The sequence below is a fragment of the Mastigoproctus giganteus genome, chromosome 6, assembly GCF_048544385.1.
Source record: "Mastigoproctus giganteus isolate SK-2022 chromosome 6, ASM4854438v1, whole genome shotgun sequence".
Taxonomy (NCBI): Eukaryota; Metazoa; Arthropoda; class Arachnida; order Uropygi; family Thelyphonidae; genus Mastigoproctus; species Mastigoproctus giganteus.
This window is the reverse complement of record NC_143580.1, coordinates 130,658,171-130,683,831: the sequence shown is the minus strand read 5'-3', so window position 1 is coordinate 130,683,831 and position 25,661 is coordinate 130,658,171. Positions and strand designations below refer to the sequence as shown.

The window sequence follows — 25,661 nt, the reverse complement described above, 5'->3', positions numbered from 1 at the left end:
TTATAATGATGTGTGGTATATTCACACACTGATACTGATGGAAATGATATGAAAAATGCTTATTTCTTTACCTTTGATGATACTGAGAAATAATGGAAACTTTTTTTTTTTTTTAAAGAAATGAATTGGTTTCAGTTTGGTTTAAAAAAAACTAGTCCTCCAAATGGCATTACTGAACGATGAATTAGTTTTTAAATACAATTATACTGAAGTTAAATAATATTTAACTTAAACTTCCGATAAGCTAGTTACACAACCTATCTTATGAATTCTTTTGGAGCTAGCAGACTTTCAACTGTTATAATGAAACACACTTTAATCTTAGAAATTCACAAAGTCAGTTGGCCACAAAATTAAGTCCACACTTTACCAAATTTATTCATAAAGTCATACAGCTGCTGTGAGTGCATTAAAAATTCTTGAAGTTGTAATACTTCACTGGAATGTATCAGCATATAAATCACTTCAATGGCACAATGTGTAGCCAATTGATCAAGCACGAGAGTGCAGAAACATACACATTTGAGTAGACTGGTTCAAGACTGCATGGCTCCTAAATACAAGTGGGGGTTAATAAGTATTTATCCTCATCTAAATTATTTGAGTTAGGGATTTAATATTATGTATATGAAATGTGGCAATCAAGTTCCCGGACTGGTGCTGTTACAGTCATGTTCGATGAGTTTGAAAATAAATGGAAGTAGCATGTTGTAGTTCAAACTTCCTCCAGCACATGGTGGTAAGGAGATTATCCAGTAGGCTGACAGGTTGCAAATAACAATGAAAGAATATGAAATTTTGGTTTAATCTGGGAAAATCTACAACAGAAAAGTAAGAAGTATTAAAAACTATTTACAGCATTAAGTTGTCCCAGTGTGTTCAAATGGTATTAATGATTCAAAGACAGATGTGAGGGGCGCCTTCGTAGCCAGGTGGGAAGGAGCAGCAGTGCATAGCACACACTTCTTGATTAGACCGGGGTTCAAGCCTGTTGCCACAAAGTATGGAGGATGCGGAAAGGTCGGGGAATGACCACTGCATATTTCCAGAGCAATATGGCCTTAGTTTATAATGCTCCTAAAAACCAAATAACAACAACGGATGTGAGGATGCTGATCACCCAAGAAGTGGGCATCCTGGAGTTTTTGAAATAATTCTGAGGTATTTTTATTTTTATAATACTAAACAGTAGTTAATATATAGTTTGAATTCCTATAGTCAAGTAGGTTAGTTTATATTTGGATTTAGATAAGTATTTGAAAAGCTACAGCTTAATATTCAGATAGCCTTTACTATTGTTATTTTGGTGGAAAATTTGTTGAGTAGCTCAAATTTAATCTCACTAGTGGTTAAAAGATTTACCAGCAGTATAATATCTGTAATACTCTGTTAATTTAAATTCTGTAGTACATTGTTAAGTTTAAATTTGTGAAGTATTGTAAGTTTAAATTTGTCTTCAGATAGCCTTTGTTATCAATATTTTGGCTGGAATTTCATAACTTTCATTTGGCTTAAATTTAACTTCTTTGTTGATTTAAGCTTTGTCAACAGTTTAATTTCTGCAATATTTTGTTAACATAAATTCTGTAATATGTTGTAAATTTAAAGTTCGTAATCATTCAAAAGTCCAAATTTGACATAAATTATGGTTGCTACAAGATCCACTTACAATACAAAATCCAGGAACATCGGGGTTCAAACAGAATTCATTTCCAGTGCGAGTCACGACTTTGTAGTTTGTATAGCCTGGGGCATGTATTCTAAGGCTGGTCTAGAAGACAGACCTAGCTCATCTGGCAATTCTATTCTTTGCAACCGATGTAAAGAATGTACCGATCTCAAATTACAAATTGGTTGCGTTATGAGAAGAATTTGAGTCACTAAAGAAATCATGCTTGCCCTGAAAACAAATGGAACTGGGAGCTCGTCAGGGACTCAAGTATCTCATAACCTGCCAAGTGATGCACTCCTGATATGGATCCCAGAAAAGGATAGTCAACTACAGACTGCTCTGTTCAAAGGTCATCTAGTTTTATTAAGAGCCTCTATAGGCAGAGAAACAGGTAACATTTTTTGTAATAAAGATAGGTGGCCCAGAACCACAGTGTTTGCCAAGAGCAACGATTGATGATGTTACCAACAGATTGCCAGATTTCAAGGGAGGTAAAGGAGAATTATTATTCATGTCAGGACTAACAATATTCAACGTACACGACCTAACCATCTGCTGGATAAATATAGGACTATGCTGAAAGAATGCTACAAGTTAGGTCAGAATGTGTATGCAATTCTGCTCAGACACAATAGGAGGGATTGGACATTGAAACCCTTGTGGATTAACTCAAGATATAATGGAATCTGAAAGGCTCTAGGGACGAAATTTTTATCAACATGGCCAGCATTTAGCATTAGCAGTGGTACATGATGCAAGAAAGCAAGCTTATACAGCATCAGCCAAAAAAAAAAAAAAAAAAACCAGACAACCCTTCCCATTTCAAGGATCCATTCATTCCAAATATTTTTGTCTAGTTCTGCCTTGAATTTATTTACTGTTTTGGAAACTATCAACTTCCACAACAAAAGATGGAAGTCTCTTCCACCAACCAACTACCCGCTGTCTAAAGACTGTCTTTCCTCAATTTGAATCTATGCCCCCTCAGGTTTGCAATCTGAGCAAGAGGAGGAATCCAATCAGCATTGAACCTGCTCAATCCATTCAAGGCCTTATACACTCAATCACATCACCTCACAGGTGTCTAGTCTCCAGAAGCTGCAATTTGCAGAACTTAAGCCTTTCTTTATAAGAGCATCCCTTTGTTTCCTTCACCAGTCTTCTTGCCCTTCTCTGTACTCATTCTAGCAACTCTACATCCTTCCTAAAATGAGACCTCCAGACCTGTACGCAGTACTGAAGGTGTGGTCTGACCATTGCTTTATATAAGGAGATAATCACCTCCTTGTCCCTGCTAGCAAAATTCCTATATATCATTGAAAAGACTCCATGACCTACTCTGGCAGCCCATCTGCACTTCTCAGAAAACTTCATATCTGACTTATAGGGTCTCTTTCATTCACCACTACCCTCAGTGTAACACCACCCAGTTCATACATTTCTCTTGGGTTATTGCTACCCATATGCAGTTCTTTGCATTTGTCAATGTTAACCTTCAGTTGCCACTTCTCAGCCCATTTGCCCAACTTATCTAGATCCAGTTGGAGTAGCATACTGTCTTTACTATGGTTAACAACCCTGCTAACCTTTGTATCATCTGCAAACTTTGACATTAAGCTTGATATACCTGCATCAATATCAGTGATAAATATACAAAACAACAATAGACCCAACACCAAACCCTGAGGGATACCACTAATAAAATTAGTGGTGTCGGAGCAGTACCCATTGATTACCGCTCTATGTCTTCTCCCACTCAACAATCCTTTTACCCATTGTAGCAACTTGCCCTTAATGGCATACTGCTCCAATTTGTACAGTAATCTTCCATGTGCAACAGTATCAAAAGCTTTTCTAAATTCCAAGTATATGATATCAAAATTATTTTTTGCATTCAGTTTCTTTGTGGCAACATAGTATCCAATCAAACTGGTCAGACAAGACTTCTCCTTGACAAACCCATGCTGTGTCGAAATTATTACTGCTTCCTTGTCCAGATGACGCTGCAATGCTTCTTTAACTAGTGACTCCATTACTTTCCCTGGAACAGAAGTCAAACTAACAGGTCTGTAATTAATTGTCACCCCCTATCGTGAATTGGAGATATATTTGCACATCTCCAGTTTGTGAGGACTTCCCCCGAGTCCAAGGATGCTCTCATAATTATGGCTAAGGGTTTGCTTATTTCCTTTGCTGACGTCTTTAATATAACTGAATAGATCCCATCCACCCCAGGTGCCTTTCTTATGTTTAACTTCAACAATTTCTCCTCCACTTTACTCTCAGTTATTACAAAATCATTCAACTCCTCGTCAGAGTCTGATAAACATCTGGCCCTCTTCTCCTTGAATAACTCCTCATGTGTGAATGTAGATGCAAAATATTCATTTAGTTCGGCAGCTATCTGAGAATGATCATCTACAGTCAAACCATTGATATCAAGTGGACCAATCTGATTCATTCCCTTCCATTTAGAATTTATATAAGTAAAGAAGTCTTTGCTGTTTTTCTTTGCATCCTTTGCCAAAGAATTTTCATAATCTGCCTTCGCTTGCCTAACCTTCTCTGTGACTTGACTACAGACTAGCTTCTATCTACCATAGGCTTCTGTGTCGCCTTACAATTTATGTGCATCCTATGCATTTTTCTTTTCTGCCATGCATCTCATTAGTTCATCTGACATCCAATTGGGCCTAAACCTAGAGCAGTATTTCTTAGTAGGAACAAAAAGCCTAATAGCTTCCAAAATTATTTCCTTGAATGCTTCCCATTTAGAATTTGCTGTTGGTATCATCATCAGTTGGTCCCACTGTATAGAACCTAAAAAATCTCTTGAGACCACTATAGTCACCTTTACGAAAGCAAAAACACTTCCCTTTACCCCTAATGGTAGTTACATCTTTAAGTAAATCCCACATCAGTACACTGTGATCACTGCTACCTAGTGGTTCCTTTATCTGTAAATTCTTAATGAATGAATAATCACTGCTGATAATCAGATCAAGAGTGTTACTCCCTCTTGTTGCCTCTTTAACATGCTGCTGTAGAAAACAATCATCCAATAAATCCACAAAAGCATTGCTAGTGTGTGAATGACCAATCCACAAGTTCCAGTCTATATCTGGGAAGTTAAAATTCCCCATACTGGCCCACTATTTCTCTGTATAATTGTTTCTTGTACTCATCAGAGTCATTAGGCCTATAACAAACTCCTAACTTCGTTTTTGCTTTCCCAGTGCTTATGTCACACCAAACTGACTCAACATTGATCTGTCCATCTATGTCAACTGGATGCACTTCCTTAGATTTTTTGTGTTTCATACCTAACACCATAACCTCTCCTCCCTTCCTATCCTGTCTGTTCTTTCTGTACACATTGTAATCCCCAAATTCCAATTCTGCATCCCTTATATCTGAGTGGCACTATGTCTCTGATATCCCAACAATATCTGCCTTGGATGTCTTAACCAGCACTTCAAATTCATCAAATTTATTTACTATACTCCTAGCATTGGTATACATGCACCTGTTCTTACTCTTAGATACACTAACACAGCCCATGTATTTACTTGTTTCATGATCCCAGCAGTTCCTGAAATCCCCAGCAACTGGCTTTCCAAGCTGCTGCTAATTCCAATAGAAGCAGTGCAAAAACCATTTCCACCTCTTCCTGCGGCTACTGTTAAACTATTAGTCTGTGACCCCCCCCCCCAAGCTAGCAGTTTTCTGACCTACCTAACATTGCCTCAATAGCATCAGCATTTGTAGGTAGAAGGAATCTATTTTGTAGAGATGGTATTCATTTCAACAAAGGCAGTGCAAGGATTTTTGTCAGTATCATTAACGATACCCTAAGGGTTAAGGGAAAATGTTTGTTGGGGAAGAACGGTAATTTAGATCTGCATTTACCTGATGGTCAAAGTAATACTTGCACTCACCTCATAAATTCTTGTGTTGCCACAACAGTGAATATTCTGAGGATAGAAATGTTTCAAAGGAAACCTTGGATATAACCCTAAATAACTTCGAGGGATGTGATAGGTAGTAAACTGAAGAAGATTAATATCAGGAGTGTTGTCAATAAAATAGCTGAATTTGAACTCCTAGTTAGGCCAACTAATGCCAATATCAGAGGGCTAACAGAAATGTGGTGCTGCCTAGAAATTGGTGATGAAGAGTTCCACTATGGTATGTTTAATGAATTTAGGAAAGATAGTGAAGACAGAATGGTGGTATCATGCTTCTTATCAAAAGCAGCTGTTTGTTTCTTAGTTATTTGGTTTTTAGGAGCATTAGCAACTAAAGCCATATTGCTCCGGGGATATGTGGTGGTCATTCCTCGACCTTTCCGCATCCTCCATATTTGGTGGCGACGGGCTCGAACCCTGGTCTAATCAAGAAGCATGTGCTACGCAGTGCTGCTCATTCCCACCTGACTACGGAGGCATGGAGTAATCTACAGACAAAAAAATTCTGAAGAATATGACGACAATCTTCCCATGCAGATGGAATGGGCAAGCAAACTTATATAGCATCAGCCAAAAAAAAAAAAAAAAAAAAACCCCTTCCCATTTTGCTCATCCAGTCACTCCAAATGATTGTCTAGTTCAGCCTTGAATTTATTTCAGCTATCAACTTCCACAGCAACAGATGGAAGTCTGTTCCAGCAATCATCTACCTGCTAGATAGAGGTAAATTTCCCCACACCAATTCAACAAATGTCTTTCCTCAATTTGAATCTATGCCCCACTCAGGTTCTTAATCTGAGCAAGTATACGATCAGTATTGAGCCTGCTAAAACCATTCAACGCCTTATACACCTCGCATGTGCCTAGTCTCCAGATGCTGCAACTTGCAGAATTAAGCCTTTCTTCGGACGTGCACCCCCTTGTTCCTCTCACGAACCTTGTTGCTATTCTCTGTACTCATTCTAGCAACTCTACATCCATCCTAAAATGAGGCCTCCACACCTGTATGCAGTACTCAAGGAAGGTGTGGCCTGACCACTGCCTTATACAAATGGATAATGACCTTCTTGTCTCTGGTAGCAAAATTCCTATATATCAACAAAACTCCATGACCTGCTCAGGCAGCCCATTTTCACTGCTCAAAGAACTTCATATTTGTCTGCACAATTAGCCCCAGGTGTTTTTTAATCTCAAACTCCCTGAGTGTAGTACCACACAGTTGGTACATTTCTATTAGGTTACTGCTACCATTATGCAGTATTTTGCATTTGTCAATGTTAAAACTTCAGTTGCTAGTGCTCACCCTCTGAACCCGCTTTGTGAATTGAGGATACCTTTGCACATCTCCAGTCAATGGGGACCTCCCAGAATCTAAGGATGTTCTCATAATTATGGCCAAGGGTTTGCTAGCTTCCCTCGCTGCCTCCTTCAATATAACTGGATAAATTCCATCCATCCTAGGTGCCTTTTTTATGTTTAACTTCAACAATTTCTCCTCTACTTTGCTCTCTATTATTACAAAATCACTTAGCTCCCTGTTAGTTCAGTAAACCTCTGTCTTCCTCCTTCCTCATGTATGAATGTAGATGCAAAATACTCTGCAATTCGGCCCAGACACGACAGAAGGGAGTATATGATGAGAGCCTTGTCGATCAATTCGGCCCTGAAAAGATTGTGCAAGGCTCAAGGGACAATTTTTTTCAGACAGGTCTGTAGTTGTTAACAGGAGAGACTGCTTCTACGGGGATGGGATACACTTAAATAGAAAGGGTGCAAGAATATTTGCTGCTGCTATCGAGGCAGTGTTAGGTTGGTCGGAGAACTGCTAGAATGGGGGGGGATACAAGGACTAAAATGTTAAAAGTAGCCACAGGCAGAGGTGAAGGTGATTCTTGCACAACTTCTATTAGAATAAGTAGCGACCTGGAGCGAGGGGGTGTTGGGGGTTTCAGGGACAGATGGCAGTCATCGTGAAATAGGTGGGCATATGGGATGTGTTAGTGTAACTAGGAATAGGAGCATGTACGCTTGCATGTATACCAATGCTAGAAGTATGGTAAATAAATTTGATGAATTTGAAGTATTGGTCAAGACATCAAAGGCGGATATTGTTGGGATAGCAGAGCTGTGGTGTCACACAGATATAAGGAATGCAGAACTGGAATTTGGGGAGTACAATGTGTACAGAAAGGATAGACAGGATAGAAAGGGAGGAGATGTTATGCTGTTAATTAAGAAAAACATAAAATCAAAAGAAGTGCACCCAGTTGATATAGATGAACAGTGCACTGTTGGGTCAGTTTGGTGTGACATAAGCACTCCGAAAGCAAAAATAAGAGTAGGAGGGTGTTATAGGCCTAATGACTCGAATGAGTATAATGAACAATTGTACAGAGAAATACAGTGGGCTAGTAAATCAGAATGTCTTATAATGGGGGATTTTAACTTCCCAGATATTGACTGGAACTTGTGGGTTGGTCACTCACACACTAGTCAGACTTTTGTGGATTTATTGGATGATTGTTTTCTGCAGCAGTGTGTTCGAGAGGCAACCAGAGAGAGTAATACTCTTGATCTGGTTATCAGCAGTGATCATTCGTGTATTAAGAATTTGCAGATAAAGGAACCACTAGGTGGCAGTGATCACAGTGTACTGATGTGGGATTTACTTAAAGATTTAATTACCATCAGGGGTAAAGAAAAGGGTTTTTGCTTCCGTAAAGGTGAGTACAGTGGTATCAGAAAGTTTTTAAATTCTGTACAGTGGGATTAACTGACAATGATACCAACAGTAAATTCTAAGTGGGAAGCATTCAAGGAATTAATCATGGATGCTACTAAAAGTTTCATACCTATTAAGAAATATTGTTCAAGGTTTAGGCCTAAAAAAAAAAAAAAAAAGGTAAACTACAGCCATTATCAACCCACTGCAGGATGGAAGCCTCCTCAACAATTCACGTTGAGAGAAATGGACCATAATCTGCCACGCTGGTCCAGTGTGGGTTGGCAGATCGACCGTATTTAGCAGTCAGGGGCTTGAAACCCAGGCTACTCAAAGAGCATGTGCTACTGCACTCCCGCTCCTGACCATTTGGCTACAGACAGTTATATAATGAACTAATGAGACTCGTAACAGAGAAGAAAAATGCATGGGATGCATATAAATTATCGAGCGACTCAGAAGCCTATGGCAGATATAAACTAGTCTGTAATCAGGTCACAAATGAGGTTAGGCAGGCGAAGGCAGATTACGAGAAATCCTTGGCAAAAGATGCTAAGAAAAACAGTAAGGATTTCTTTAGTTATATAAACTCTAAAGGGAAGAGGATGAATCTGATTGGTCCACTTGACATAGATGGTTCGACTGTTGATGATCCTGCTCAGATAGCAAACAAACTGAATGAGTATTTTGCATCTACATTCACACGTGAGGAATTATTAAGGTTTGAAAATGGCAGAAGGTTATCAAATTGTAGCAGGGTACTTAATTATTTTGTAATAACTGAGAGCAAAGTGGAGGAGAAATTGTTGAAGTTAAATATAAGAAAAGCACCTGGGGTGGATGGGATCTATCCAGTTATATTAAAGGAGGCAGCAAAGCAACTAAGCAAACCCTTAGCCATAATTATGAGAGCATCCTTGGACTCAGGGGAGGTTCCCACGGACCGGAGATGTGCAAATGTATCCCCAATTCACAAAGTGAGATTGAAGGGTGAAACGAGTAATTACAGACCAGTTAGTTTAACTTCTGTTCCGGGTAAAATAATGGAGTCACTGGTTAAAGATGCATTGCAGGATCATCTAGACAAGACTGCAGCAATAATTCAGACACAGCATGGTTTTGTTAAGGGAAAGTCTTGTCTGACAATTTTGATAGGATATTACGATGTGCTTACAAAGGAACTGGATGCAAAAAAAAAAAAAAAAATTTTGATATCATATATTTGGATTTCAGGAAAGCTTTTGACACTGTTGCGCATGGAAGACTATTGTAAAAATTGGAGCAGAATGGTATTAAGGGTAAGTTGCTACAATGGATAAAAGGATGGTTAAGTAGGAGAAGAAAGAGGGTGGTAATCAATCGGTGCTGCTCTTTGTGGACTAATGTTATTAGTGGAGTCCCACAGGGTTCGGTATTGGGTCCACTGTTGTTTTGTTTATTTATCAATGATATTGATAAAGGTATATCAGGCTTAATGTCGACAGATGATACAAAGGTTGCCAGGGTTGTTAATGACAGCAATAGCAGTGTGCTACTGCAACAGGATCTAGATAATTTGGGCAGATGGGCTAAGAAGTGGCAACTGAAGTTTAACCTTGACAAATGCAAAGTACTCCATATGGGTAGAAGTAACCCCAGAGAAACGTACCAACTGTGTGGTTCTACACTTAAGGGTGGGGAAAAAATGAAAAAGACCTAGGAGTAATTGTGCAGTCAGATATGAAGTTTTCTGAGAAATGCAGACAGGCTGCCAGGGCAGGTCATGGGGTTTTGTCAATGATATATAGGAATTTTGCTAGCAGGGAAAAGGAGGTGATTGTCCCTCTGTATAAGGCAATGGTCAGGCGACGTCTTGAGTACTGCATACAAGTCTGGAGGCCTCATTTTAGGAAGGATGTACATTTGCTTGAGCGTGTACAGAGAAGAGCAACAAGACTGGTGAGGGGAATGAAGAGATCCTTTTACCAAGAGAGGCTTAAGTTCTGCAAATTGCAGTGGCTGGAGACTAGGCACCTGCACGGTGATCTGATTGAGGCGTATAAGAAGTGGCATGAATGGGTTGAGCACACTGAATTCTGATGGGATCCTTCCACCACTTGTTCAGATTACGAACCTAAGGGGGCATAAATTCAAATTAAGGAAAGACAAATGCAGAATAGATGTGCAGAAATTTGCCTTTAGCCAGCGGGTGGTTAACTGCTGGAAGAAACTTCCATCTGTCGTGGAAGTTGATAGGTTGAATAAATTTAAGGAGGAACTGGACAGGCATTTGGAGGGAATGGTGTGATTTTTTTTTTTTTTTTTGGCTGATGCTGCATAAGCTCATACACTTGCTTTCTTGCATCACATACTACTACTACTACTACTACTCCTTCAGTTTATCAGCTATCTGAGCAGGATCATAAACAGTCGAACCACCAACATCAAATGGACCAATCTGATTCATCTCCTTCTTTCTACAATTTACATAAGTAAAGAAGTCTTTGTTGTTTTTATTTGCATCCTTGGCCAACAATTTCTCATAATCAGCCTTCGCTTGTATAACCAGGAGGTTATGATAGAAACAAAGGATTGTGACTTGATTACAGACTATCTTATAACTGCCATAGGCCGCTGTGTCACCTGATAATTTATATGCATCCCACACATTTTTCTTCTCTGCCACAAGCCTCATTAATTAAACTGACATCCATTTAGGTCTAAATCTTGAACTGTATTTCTGAGTTGGTATGAAAAGTAAAGTCGTTGCTTCCAAGATTAATTCCTTGAAGGCTTTCTATTTAGAATTTGCTGTTTTAAACATCATCAGTTGATCCCACTGTATAGAATTTAAAATCTGTCTGAGACCACTGTAGTAACCTTTACAAAAACAAAAACTCTTTTTTTTTTTTTACCCTTGATGGTAGTTACATTAAACGAATCCTTATTACTTTAAGTGAATCCTACATCAGTACACCGTGATCACTGTCACCTAGTGGTTCCTTTATCTGCAAATTATTAAAGCATGAATAATCACTGCTGATAATCAGATCAAGAGTATTGCTCTCTCTGGTTGCCCCTCAAACATGTTGCTGTAGAAAACAATCCTCCAATAAATCCCCAAAAGTCTTGCTAGCGTGCAAGTGGCCAATCCACAAGTTCCAATCAATACCCGGAAAGTTAAAATGCCCCATTACAAGACATTCTGATTTACTGGCCCACTCTATCTCTGCACAATTGTTCTTTGTACTCATCAGAATTATTAGGCCTATAACACCCACCTCCTCTCATTTTCCATTTCCCAATGCTTACACACTAAATTGTCACACTAAATTGACTCAACATTACACTGTCCACCCATATCAACTGGATGCACTTACTTAGATTTTATGTTTCTTAACTAACAGCATAACTCCTCCTTCCTTCCTACCCCGTTGATTCTTTCTGTACACATTGTACTTCCTAAATTCCAATTCTGCACTGCTTATATCTGTGTGACACCGATAACCGAACAATATCTGCCTTTGATGACTTGAGTACTTCAAATTCATCAAAATTTATTTACTATACTTCTAAGATTGGTGTACATGCACCTGTTCTTACCCTTAGTTACCCTAACACAGCCCATGTATTTACTTATTCCATGATGACTCCCAGTAAGTATATGGAATCCCCAGAAACCTGCTCTCCAGGCTGCTGCTCATTACAATAGAAGCAGTGCAAGAATCACTTTTGCCTCTGCTTGCAACTACTGTTAATCTTTTAGTCAATGAACCCCCCCCCCCAAAGCTAGCAGTTTTCCGTCCAACCTAACTTGCCTCTATAGCATCAGCAAATATTCTTGCACCCTTTCTATTTAAGTGTATCCAATCCCTGTAGAAGCAGTCTCTCCTATTAGCAAGCACAGACCATGCTTATTTGGGTGACTTCAATCTGCCCTAGAGTGACTGGAATAAGTGAAAAGGAAACTCGTCATTGATGAAAATTTTTTTTTGAAATAAACTAGATTATTTGTATCAGCACATTAGAGAAAGTACTAGGGGTGAGAATATTCTTATCTCATCATTACTAACAAATCAGATGACATAACTTTCCCTGATTGCTACTGAGCAGACTGTGTGCATATGCCAGTACTTGTCCAGCTGTTGCATGAAGAGTTTTTTTAGTTGTGTGTCACTGATGATCATTTTGAAGCAAATATCATGTCAGACATACAGATTGAACAGCCATATATGATTCATTATTGTGTCAGAGGGGCTCAAATGCATTGGAAACAGTTAAAGAGATGAATGAAGTGTATTGAGTGTCTTGGTAGGATGGCCATATTTAAATGGTACAAGTCATCCAGTGAAGGCCATGAGTGTTGTAGATGACCTATAATCTGGTTAGCCTTCCTCCTCACCAACTCCTGAGCAAATTGCAAAAGCCCAGGTAATCTTGGATGAAGACAGGCAAATAACACTTTGTGAATTAGCTGTTAGAATGTCCATTTCGTATGGCAGTGCTCACAATATTGTGAAAGATCACCTGAAAATGTCATGAATCTGTGCACGCTGGATTCCCAACAATTTGACTCCAAAACAAAAACAGCAAAGAATACACTTGTGCAAAGAAATACTTGATAGTTTTGAAATGCAGGGTCAAAACTTCTTAAATTGAATAATGACTTGTGATGAAACTTGGATTTTTCACTATGATCCAGAGACAAAACAACAGCCGAGTGGAAGCATTCTGATTCACCAAGACCTAGGAAATCTTGAGTTTCTTGTTTCTCACAAGTGGCACTTGCCGTGCCATTTGTGAGAAACATCAGAACTTTCCAGTGTGAAGTCGTTTCTTTATCAAGACAATGCCAGGCCCTATACGGCTAATATTGGGCAGCCAGTGATCACTGCCATAGGTGCTAAGGTTCTGTCACATCCCCTAACTCACCGTACATAACTCCCATGTGACTTCTTTCTGTTTTAACGTGTCAAGAAAGCTCTGAAAGGCAAGCATTTTGTGTCCAACAATGATGCTCGCAGAGCCACAACAAAAGTACTTCAGTCTTTTGAAAAATGGCACGACGAGGGCAAAAGTGTGTAAATTTCAAGGGAGAGTTTTTAAAGAAAGAGAAATTCATAGAAGATTCTGATCATGACGATTAAGACAAGATCTTGCACACACACACACACACACACACACACACACACACACACACACACACACACACACACACACACACACACACACACAGTCTGCAAATTAAATGATTGCCCCTTGTATTACTAACCTACTGAAATGAGGACAGAGTTGCAAAAGTTCAGAAATTGTGGCAAGAGATCATCATTTGAACCTCAGAATGATAGCTGATTGTTGGATAGGAATAAGGAAACTATTCATCAAATTCTGCATTGAAAATTTAGAGAAAAGGGATGTCCATGCAAAATTTGTGTCTAGCAGATGAGCAGAAGCAACAAAGAACAGCATCTTGTAAAGACTTATCCAGAATTGTCAAGACTAATTTCTTTGACTGTATTGTCACTGGAGATCATTGTTGGGTGTTTCAGTACAACTTAGAGACAAAGCACGAATCATGCAATGAATTTCGAAGTCATCACCAAGGCACAAAATTTTGTTTATAGAAGTCCAGGATCAAGGCAATGCTAATCATATATTTTGACAAATAGGGTGTGATTCACAAGGAATTTGCAGCTGATTCTTGTTGAATGAAATGGTCCCCGCGAATTCCACACTTGTTATAAAGACATTTCTATGAAACATACCATTGTACTGATCAACCATTCACCCTACTCTGCCAATCTAGCAACACTTCTTTCTCAAGGTGAAAACTGCCCACAAAGAAAGAGATTTCAGGATGTTGAGGTCATAAAGAAAATCATAACCACCGAACTGAACATCTCTTTGGATGCCTTTGCTGATCATTGTACTAAAACATAAAATGAATTGTACAAGTGAATTCTTCCCTTGTACAATTCATTCCCTAGTAAGTGTTGTAATCCTACAGATTCATTTGATGCTGTTATGGATTTCAAATATGCATTTCTGATACACTAATAATAGGATAATAGAATAATAGAATACATTGTAATAAGATATGCTTTACTGTGAGTGGCAAATAACAAAATGAGCAGGCAGGTGGATCTTCTATGGTAAATTGGAAAAGATGCATTGAAAGATTATGATCAATGTATACTCAAGCAAGGACGACTTCTTCGTGTCAGGCTTTTCATTAGCTGGAATTCCATGCCTATGGTCTAGGCTTTAATTGTAGCAGATTATTATGCCTTTAATTCTGCTGGATTTCATCCACCACTTAATACACTCTTGTATAATGGGTTTGAGTATAGGGAACATGGAAGAGAGTCCTAAAATCGCTCAAGATTTTATTTTTCATGACCAAATAAGATAAAGATTTATTTTCTGTAGTAACAGTACTTAAAGCGTCAGTATATATTATGATCATAAGTTAGGCAGACTGTTAATATTGTCTAATGCCAATGTGACAGTAAAATGTTCAGCAGCATAAACATTCCATTCAGATGGAAGCGAGACAGACACCAGTTGGTAGTGAGAAAGAACACAGTAGATTTTGGGCCATCAGTATATAATTGAAGATCTGAGTTTGCTGAAGAGTGCTCTGCACACAGCTGCCAGATATTTAGATTTTTAAAAGTGTTTTCCCCACTAATGGAAGTTTTCCACGGAGTTTCTGCTTCTTCTTCTCTTTTGAAATATGTTATTCAGAACGTTCCACATTTTGAGTAGCACTGCTCTACATAAATGCTCTGAACTAGGAATATTCTGAAAGCCCCTAGGGCTATTTTAGGAGCACTATGCTGAATTGGATTGACCCAGCACAAGATGCTTGACCTTTTAGCATTAGGACTTAGCATTAGTGGAGGCATATGATACAAGAAAGCAAACTTATGAGGCATCAGCCAAACAAAAAAAAAAAATACCCTGCTCCCATTTTACCCCTCCGTTCGTTCCAAATACCTGTCCAGCTGCCGTAAATTTATTTAGGCTATCAACTACCACAACAAAAGATGGAAGTCTTTTCCACCAACCAACTACCCGCTGGCTAAAGACAAACTTCCGCATATCTATCCTACAACTGTCTTTCCTCAATTTGAATTTATGACCTCTCAGGTGATATTCTGAGCAAGAGGAAGAATCCCATCAACATTGAGCATGCTCAAACAATTCAAGGTTTTATACACTTCAATCAGATCACCTCGCAGATGCCTAGCCTCCAGACACTGTAATCTGCAAAACTTAAGCCTTTCTTCGTAAGAGCAACCCTTCATTCCATTCACTAATCTTGTTGCCCATCTCCGTACTCATTCCAGCAGCTCTACATCCTTCTTGAAATGAGGCCTCCAGACCTGTATGCAGTACTCAAGGTGTGGCCTGACCATTGCCTTATACAAGAGAATAAACACCTCCTTATCCCTTCTAGAAAGATTCCTGTATATCATTGACATGACACATGAGCTACTCTTGCAGACCGTCTGAACTGCTCAGAAAACTTCATGTCTGCCTGCACAATTACCCCCAGGTCTTTTTCACTCTCTACCACTGTCAGTGTAGTACCAGTGTTGATATGTTACTCTGGGGTTACTGCTTCCCATATGCAGTACTTTATATTTCTCAATGTTAAACTTCAGTTGCCACCTCTCAGCAAATCTGTTCAACTTTTCTGTATCCTGCAGCAGCAGCATACTGTCATTAACAATGCTTCGTATCGCCTGCAAGCTTAGACATTAATCCTGATATACTATCATCAATATCATTAAATAATACAGAAAACAACAATGGACCCAACACTGAACCCTGAGGGACTCCACAAATAACATTAATCCATGATGAGCAGTGTACATTGATTGCCAGTCTGTCTTCTCCCACTCAACCATCCCTTCATCCATAGCACCAATTTGCCTCCAATGCCACACTGCTCCAATTTGTGCAGCAATCTTCCATGTGCAACAGTATCAAAAGCCTTTCTAGGACCAGGATATGTCTGCCAGGTGCAAAGGTTGACGACGTTGTAGATGGGATCTATCCATTTATATTAAAGGAAGAAGCAAAGGAAGTCAGCAAACCCTTAGCCATAATTATGAGAGCTTCCATGGACTCGGGGGGGGGATACCCATGGACTGGAGATGTGCAAATGTGACCCCAATTCACAAAGGAGGATCAAAGGGCGACACAAGTAATAGTAGACCAGTTAGTTTAACTTCTGTTCCAGGGAAATTAATGGAGGCACTGGTTAAAGAAGCACTGCAGGATCATCTACACAAGACTTCAGTTATTGCTCGGAAACAGTATGGGTTTGTTAAGGGGAAGTCTTGTCTGACTAATTTTCTTGGATACTATGATGTGGTCACAAAACTAATGGATGCAGGCAATAACTTTGATATCATATATTTGGATCTTAGAAAGGCTTTTGAAACTGTTGCACATGGAAGACTGCTGCACAAATTTGCACAAATTGGAGCAGTCCGGCATTGCAGTTAAATTGCTGCTATGGATAAAGGGATGGTTTAGAGAGAAGACAGGGTGGTAATAAATGGACACTGCTCTTTGTGGATTAACGTTATTAGTGGAGTTCCCCGGGGTTCAGTGTTGGGTCCATTGTTGTTTTCTGTATTTATAAATGATACTGATGATGGTATATCAGGCTTAATGTCCAAGTTTCCAGACGTTACGAAGGTTGGCAGAGTTGTTAAAAGTTCAGCACATGGGCTGAGAGGCCCAAATGAAGTTTAACATTGACAAATGTAAAGTACTACATACGGGAAGCAGTAATCCCAGAGTAACGTATCAACTCTATGGTACTACATTGACAGTAATAGAGAATGAAAAGGACCTGGGGATAATTGTGCAGGCAGATATGAAGTTTTCTGAGCAGTGCAGACAGTCTGCAAGAGTAGCTCATGGTGTCATGTCAATGCTATATAGGAATTTTTCTACAAGGGATAGGGAGGTGATTATTGCCTTGTATAAGGCGATGTTCAGGCCACACCTTGAGTACTGTATACAGGTCTGGAGGCTTAATTTTAAGAAGGAAGTAGAGCTGTTGGAATGAGTACAGAGAAGGGCAACAAGATTATTGAATGGAAAAAAGGGTTCCTCTTATGAAGAAAGGCTTAAGTTTTGCAGATTACAGTGTTTGGAAACTAGGCACCTGCGAGGTGATTTGATTAAGGTGTATAAAGCCTTGAAAGGCTTGGGCATGCTCAATGCTGATAGGATTCTTCCTCTTGCTCAGAATAATCATCTGAGAGGGCATAAATTCAAATTGAGGAAAGACAGCTGTAGGATAGATGTGAGGAAGTTTGCTTTTATCCAGTGGATAGTTGATTGGTGGAACAGATATCCATCTTTTGTTATGGAAGTTGATAGCCTAAATAAATTTAATGCTGAGCTGGACAAGTATTTAGTACGAATGAAGGAGTGAAATGGGAGTGGGGGTTTTTTTTGGCTGATGCTGCATAAGCTTGCTTTCTTGCATCATACGCCCATACTAATGCTAATATATAGGAATCTTGCGGCAGGTATGAATGGAAGGAATGGAGGGGTGAAATCGGAGTTTTTTTTTTGGCTGATGCTGTCTTGCATCGTGTGCCTCTACTAATGCTAAGTTCCAAATATATGATATCAAAGTTCTTCCCTGCGTCCACTTCCTTTGTGACCACATCATAGTATCCAATCAAATTGGTTAGGCAAGACTTTCCCTTAACAAAACCATGATATGTCCGAGCTATAACTGAAGTCTTGTCTGGATGATTTTGCAGTGCTTCTTTAACCAGTGCCTCCATTAATTTTCCTGGAACAGAAGTTAAACTCACAGGTCTTCAATTCTTTGTGTCGCCCTTTGATCCTCCTTTGTGAATTGGGGTCACAAGGCCTCCGTAGCTGAGTGGTCAGGAGTGGGAGTGCAGTAGCACACGCTCTTTGGGTAGACCGGGGTTCAAACCCCTGACTGCTGAATACGGTCAATCTGCGAACCCGCACTGGACCAGCATTGCAGGTTATGGTCCATTTCCCTCAGCATGAATTGTTGAGGAGGCATCCATCCTACAGTGGGTTCATAGTGGCTGTAGTTTACTTTTTTTTTTTTTTTTTTTTTTTTTTTTTTGCACATCTCCAGTCCATGGGTACCTCCCTTGAGTCCAAGGAAGCTCTCATAATTATGGCTAAGGGTTTACTTACTTCCTTTGCTGCCTCGTTTAAAATATAACTGGATACATCCCATCCACCCTGGGTGCCTTTTTTATGTTTTTCTTCAACAATTTCTCCTCCACTTTACTCTCGGTTATTACAAAATCATCTAGTGCAATGTCACAGTTTAATTCACCTCTGGCATTCCCCTCCCTGAATAACTCCACATGTGTGAATGTAGATGCAAAATACACAGTTTGTTAGCCACCTGAGCACGATCATCAATAGTTGAACAATCAATATCCTGTGGACCAATCTGAGTTATCCTTTTCCTTCTAGAGTTTACATAGGTAAAGAACTCTTTGGTTATTTTCTTTGCATCCTTTTCCAAAGATTTCTCATAATCTGCCTTTGTCTGCCTAATCTCCTTCTGACTTGTTTACAGACCAGCTTATATCCATCATAGGCTTTCATGTCACACATTAATTTGTATGTATCCCATGCATTTTTCTTCTCTGCCATGTCTCATTAGTTCATCTGAAATCCATTTAGTCCTAAACCTTGAACAATATTTCTTAGTTGGTATGTAAAGCCTAGCCATTTTGAATTTGCTGTTGGTAACATCATCAGTTGGTCCCACTGTATAAAATTTAAATACTGTCTCAGACCACCGTAGTCACTTTTAAGAAAGCAAAAACCCCTCCCTTTACCACTGATGGTAGTTACTTCTTTGAGTAAATCCCACTTCAGCACACTGTGATCACTGCCACTAGTGGTTCCTTTATCTGCAGATTCTTAATGCATGAAGAATCACTACTGATAATCAGATCAAGAGTTTTATTCCCTCTAGTTGCCTCCCGAACATGCTGATGTAGAAAACAATCATCCAGTAAATCCTCAAAAGCCTTGCTAGTGTGTGAGTGACCAATCCACAAATTCCAGTCAATATCCAGGAAATTAAAATCCCCCATTATAAGACTGATTTACTGGCCAACTCTATTTCCCTGTACAGTTTCTTATTATACACATCAGAGTCATTAGGCCTATAACACACCCCTACTCTCAATTTTGATCTCCCAATGCTTATGTCACACTAACTGACTAGACACTGCACTGTCCAGTGATGTTGACTGGCTGCACTTCTTTGGATTTTATGTGTTTCTTAACTAATAGCATAACCCCTCCTCCCTTCCTATTCTGTCTATCCCTCCTGTACACATTGTTCTCCTCAAATTTCAGTTCTGCATTCCTTATATGTGTGTGACACCACATCTCTGATATTCCAAGGTTTGGTTTGGTTTGGTTTAGATTTTATTAGTGCATTAGCAAGTAAGGCTATAAAGCGCCAAAACCAGGTGATATATAAAAAAATATAAGCTTTCACTCACCTAATTACTTAGGTCACCATGTCAAGATATAAAATAACAAAGGTATAAAATGTAGAAAAGATAAATCAATAAATAAAAAAAAACATGTAATTTTAAATACAAGTAAAAACCTTTATTGATTTAAAATAGCTAAAAACAGCAGACACATTGTCATTGTCGGATAAAATCTGACTGAGTGTATACGGCTCAGTCAGATGATTAAAAGCGGTAAAACAGATATTGCTAAAATCTTGACAGTCAATTAAAATGTGTCTGATTTATAAAATTGTGCCACAGGACTCACACACAGTGTTGCCATTTTAGCGGTTTTCCCGCTAGATTTAGCGGAATTGCTTCAGGTTTAGCGGATAAAAATATGAAATAGCGGATAGCGGATTTTTTAGCGGGAGGAGTGTAAATGTTTAGCATTTTATGTAATTTGGCAATGTAACATTTAAATTAAGAAATATTCATTTAAGAAATATTAAATTAATTGTTCAATTGATTATTTAATTAATAATAAAAATAATTCATAATTGAAATAGTAGGGATATCATATTTCATAGTTTTTTTTTTTATAAATCGAAGAATCGGTTTTATATTATTCTGGATTTCCCTGAGGAGAACCCCAACAATTTTACATAGTTACGCTCGCGGTCAAACGACCTGATCATTGGGTCATAGCTTTAAATTGTTGGATCAAATCTAAAAATGTGGAAAAAATTCTAATGACGCCTTTTTTTGAAACTGCGAAGGAATGGCATTGGATAATTTTTCTTCGTCGTATTTGTTTGGCTTCAAAGAAATGCGATCCGAATTACCGACATCTCTTTCAACGTTTCTAATAACCACAGAGCAATAAGTAATAAGAGTAATAAGTAATAATTATTTCTAATAACCACAGTGTAATAATATCTTAGTATAGTCAGTCCTCGTATAGTACGATAGTTGTATTCCTAGAAATCCTCGTGCAATATAAACAACAGGCCCTATGGGAAAAATTGGGTTAGGTGCCGACCACCCAAGATTGAACACACATTTGTAACCAAAACATTACCAAACACAATAAATAATCGTAATAAAATACTTACGTATTTTATTACGATTATTACGTATTTTTTTATTACGTAAAGGTCGTAATAAAATATTGCTAATGCTTTTGCTTCTATCGTAAGCAAACTTGTTTTTTGTTTGATTTTCTATCCAAACAGATGACAGCCGTTCCATCTCTTCCAATTCTTTGTCTTAATCTAATGGATTTTAATTACACTTAGTTGTTCCTGCTATCAAAGTTGTTTTTATTTTCTCCGCATTCTTTGTAATTCTCGGCGTTGCCTCTCATTTAGGTCTGTAGCACGTGCAATATCACATGGTCTTTCATTTCGCTCAAAGCGTTTCACGATTTCATATTTTTTTCTCTATCGATAGAGGCGAACTGGCCATAAGCCTTACCTTACGGGATGGCGGACAAAAACAAAACGAAATATACCCAAAATTTTCGGAAGGAATGGTTAGCTTTTCCACAATTCAAAGGCTGGTTAGTAGAGATTCCAGGACATCCAACTCGAGCAAGAAGTAAATATTGCAAGTCTGATTTTACTGCTAAAATTTCGGACATTAAAAGTCATTTAAAAACTTTCAAACCTATTAAGTCAGCAGAACCATTTTCACCTAATAGATCAGGCAACCAATCTAACTTAAATTTTCCCACCAAGAATTTACAAACAGCGGAAGCTGAAGCAAAGTTAAGTTTGTTTGTTTGTGCTCACTCGTCAATACTGGCAATAGACCACCTTGGTGAATTATGTAAGAATGCATTCCAAGATCAAACAGCCAAAACTTTAAAAATTCATCGAACAAAATGCAGCGGCATTATAAAATATATCCTACACCCCCGCTTTCAGAAAGATTTATTGAAGTCAGTGCTCAATGGCTTTTCAAACTATAGTTTGTTACTAGATGAATCAAACGATATTAGTGTAACAAAACTATTAGGTATTGCAATTGTGTATTATGATGAGCAATTCGATAAAAGAGTTTCTACATTCTTAGCTCTTGTAGAATTAGATAAGTGTAACGCTGAAAATATTTCAAATTCAATTAAAATAACGCTGGGAAATTTTAAACTTCCTTTAAATAATCTTGTGGCATTGGGACAGATAATGCTAGCGTTATGATTGGAGTTAATAACAGCGTTTATACACATTTGAAGTCCGATGTACCGAACTTGATATTAATTAAATGCGTATGTCATTCTTTGCAATTAGCAGTATCTCATGCAACCCGCGAAACATTCCCTAGAAGTCTAGAATTCATGATAGCTGAAACTTATAATTGGTTTAGTAAATCCACCAGCCGACAAAATCAATTCAAATATTTATACAGTGCCATAAACGATGGTGCAGATCCGAAAAAGATAGTTCATTCGTGTCAAACAAGGTGGTTATCCATTGAAGTTGCTATAACAAGAATTTTAGAACAGTATATTGAATTAAAAGCCCATTTTGAAATAACTCGTTTGACTGACAAATGTTATACTGCAGAACTTCTTTATTCAATGTTTAAAGATGAAAGTAATTTAGCGTATCTTTTATTTTTGAAACCTGTCTTATCTGAAGTACAAAGAGTAAACAAATCTTTTGAATCAAATACTGCCGATCCTACATTATTACTACATGATTTAAACACGCTATTGTCGATGATTGCCAATAAAATGTTTTTACCAAATACACATATTGAAAGGATAATAATAATTATTTAGACCCTAATCCATACCAATTTGAAAGAAAAATAAATGAATTAATAATGAATAAACTTATCACAACAACAGATGAAATGGCAATAAGAGAGAGATGCCGTATTTCTTGATTGGTTTGTATCAACAATTAAAACAACGCCTTCTAGACAACATAAAAGAATTAGAAAAAATATCATTAATCTCAGTTAACAATATATTAAAGAAAAATTTTCTGTTAAATTTATTACAAAAACTTAAAATTGTCTGAAGTAGAAATTGAAAAAATTGAGAAACAGTATATAAACATTACTCTCATTAAATGGGAAAACTTCAACAATACAATGAAGTTTTGGTTAGAAGTTTCGAAATATCGATATGCAAGCGGTGAAAATCCATTTAAAGAAATTAGCGAATTTGCATTGGGTATTTTAATTTTGCCATTATCCAATGCAGATGTGGAAAGAATATTCAGCAACTTAAATCTAGTAAAAAACAAAACACGCAACAGAATGAGTGTTGGCACGGTTAATGCAATCTTATCAGTACGATACGGGCTCAAAAGAGTTGAAAAGTGTTGTAAAAATTATGTTTTACCTGAAGAAGGTAAAAGATGAGGCGGTATTGAATTTCGAAATTAATTTAGATTTTTAGATATTGATTTTATATTAAAAAGAGAAAAATAAATAACTATTTATATGTACTATTTGTTTGTTTGTTTTTATTCACTACAAAGTACAAACAAATGAAAATTTAAAAAAATTGGCGGGTCAAGTGCTAAAAATAGCGGATTTTGAGTATGCGGCTAGCGGGAAATATTATTAAGAGTTGGCAACACTGCTCACACATAGGAGGATCATCAGCCCTCAGCAAATACGAATGAGTCAAATGACTATGTCCTATGCGGGTCCGGGCAAGAACAACTTCCTCCTTACGATTCCTATGCAGACTAGACTTCCACGGTTCAATTCCAGGCTTTATATGATATAATTTGTTCACAGTGTGTCTATTCCAAGAATCATGCCATTGGGAGTATATCTCTTGGTGTATTATTTGCCTGTAGTCTGTATAGGGGGGCCTGACAGGCAGCGATTATTATTGGGAATTGCTGATTTGGCTGCGGTGGATATCCCAAGAATATCTGCCTTTGATGTAGTGAGCAATAAATTCATCAAATTTATTTAACAAACTCCTAGCATTAATGTATACACAGAGTATACATGCTCCTGTATTCTTAGCTACCCTAACACAACCCATGTGTTTACTTGTACCACAATGACTCCCAGCAGTCTCTGAAATACCCTGCATCTTGTTTTCCATGGTGACATGGAAGCCTATGATAGATATACGCTGGTCTGTAACCAAGTCACAAAGGAGATTAGGCAGGCAAAGGCAGATTATGAGAAATCCTTGGCAAAGGATGCAAAGAAAAACAGAAAAGAGTTCTTTACCTATGTAAACTCTAGAAGGAAAGGGATGAATCAGATTAGTCCACTGGATATTGATGGTTCAACAGTTGAGGATCCTGCTCAGGTGGCTAACAAACTAAACGAGTATTTTGCATCTATATTCACACATGAGGAGTTATTCAGGAAGGGCAATGCCAGAGGTGAATTAAACTCTGGCAGTGAGCTAGATGATTTTGTAATAACTGAGAGGAAAGTGGAGGAAAAATTGTTGAGGATAAACATAAAAAAGGCACCCGGAGGGGATGGGATCTATCCAGTCATATTAAAGGAGGCAGCAAAGGAAGTAAGCACACCCTTAGCCATAATTATGAGAGCTTCTTTGGACTCAGGGGAGGTGCCCATAGACTGAAGATGTGCAAATTTGACCCCAATTCACAAAGGAGGATCAAAGGCTGACACAAGTAATTATAGACCTGTGAGTTTACCTTCTGTTCCAGGAAAATTAATGGAGGCACTGGTTAAAGAAGCACTGCAGGATCATCTAGACAAGACTTCAGTTATAGTTCGGACACAGCATGGTTTTGTTAAGGGAAAGTCTCACCTGAGAAATCTGATTGGACACTATGATGCAGTCACAAAAGAACTGGATCCAGGGAATAACTCTGATATTATATATTTGGATCTTAGAAAGGCTTTTGATATTGTTGCACATGGAAGACTGCTGCACAAATTGGAGCAGTGTGGCATTGGAGGCAAATTGCTGCTATGGATAAAGGGATGGTAGAGGGGGAGAAGACGGAGTGGTAATCAATGAACACTGCTCATCGTGGACTAATGTTATTAGTGGAGTCCCTCAGGGTTCAGTGTTGGGTCCATTATTGTTTTCTGTATTTATAAATGATATTGATGATGGTATATCAAGCTTAATGTCCAAGTTTGCAGATGATACAAAGGTTGGCAGGGTTGTCAAGGACACTACTGACACTATGCTGCTGCAACAGGATCTGGAAAGGTTGAGCAGATGGGCTGAGAGGTGGCAAATGAAGTTTAACATTCACAAATGTAAAGTACTTGTAGGCATATCAAGGGCATGTAGAGCCCACAGGAAATGTTTGGAGATTCTCTGTCCACCAGCATATGTCTCAACAAAAATAAATTAGTTTTCCTTTAATTTTTTGAAACTGTTTACTTTTCTTTTGAATCACCTTATATTTAATAACATGAATCTTACCTATTTCCTTACCTCACAGATTAGCTCATAACTATCAAGTATTCCACCCTGAGTCATGTTCAGATCAGAAGCAAAATGCTTTTTGGCTTTTTGATGAAACTAAAATAACAATAATTATAAATAAATTTATAATAACCATAATTTTTTCATTACCACAAGTTAAAAAGTGAATAAATTAGATAACTATTTGTTATCCTGAATAAGGGTGGTAAAACCTGATTATTATTATTACTCATAATTGTTACTAAATAATATGAACCAGATACATCGGCAGATAATGAAAATCTTGAACTGACTGTAATTAAAGTAATGCATCACTATCAAATGAAAATTCAATTATGATTAAATCTTCAAATGTTGTGGAATGATAAACAATACTAAGTTCTACGTACCGACTATTTTCATTCTTTTA

At 38.0% G+C, this 25,661-nt stretch overlaps 1 protein-coding gene across 1 annotated transcript in view; it reads right to left on the bottom strand.

Moving 5' to 3' along the window:
* Positions 1-25,661, bottom strand: part of LOC150084581 (tubulin epsilon and delta complex protein 1-like) — a 203,771-nt gene that overhangs the window by 68,956 nt on the left and 109,154 nt on the right. Inside the window, exon 5 of the mRNA XM_090376295.1 lies at positions 25,262-25,348. Coding sequence (XP_090232421.1) covers positions 25,262-25,348 — 87 coding nt within the window. The remainder of the gene's footprint in view (positions 1-25,261; positions 25,349-25,661) is intronic.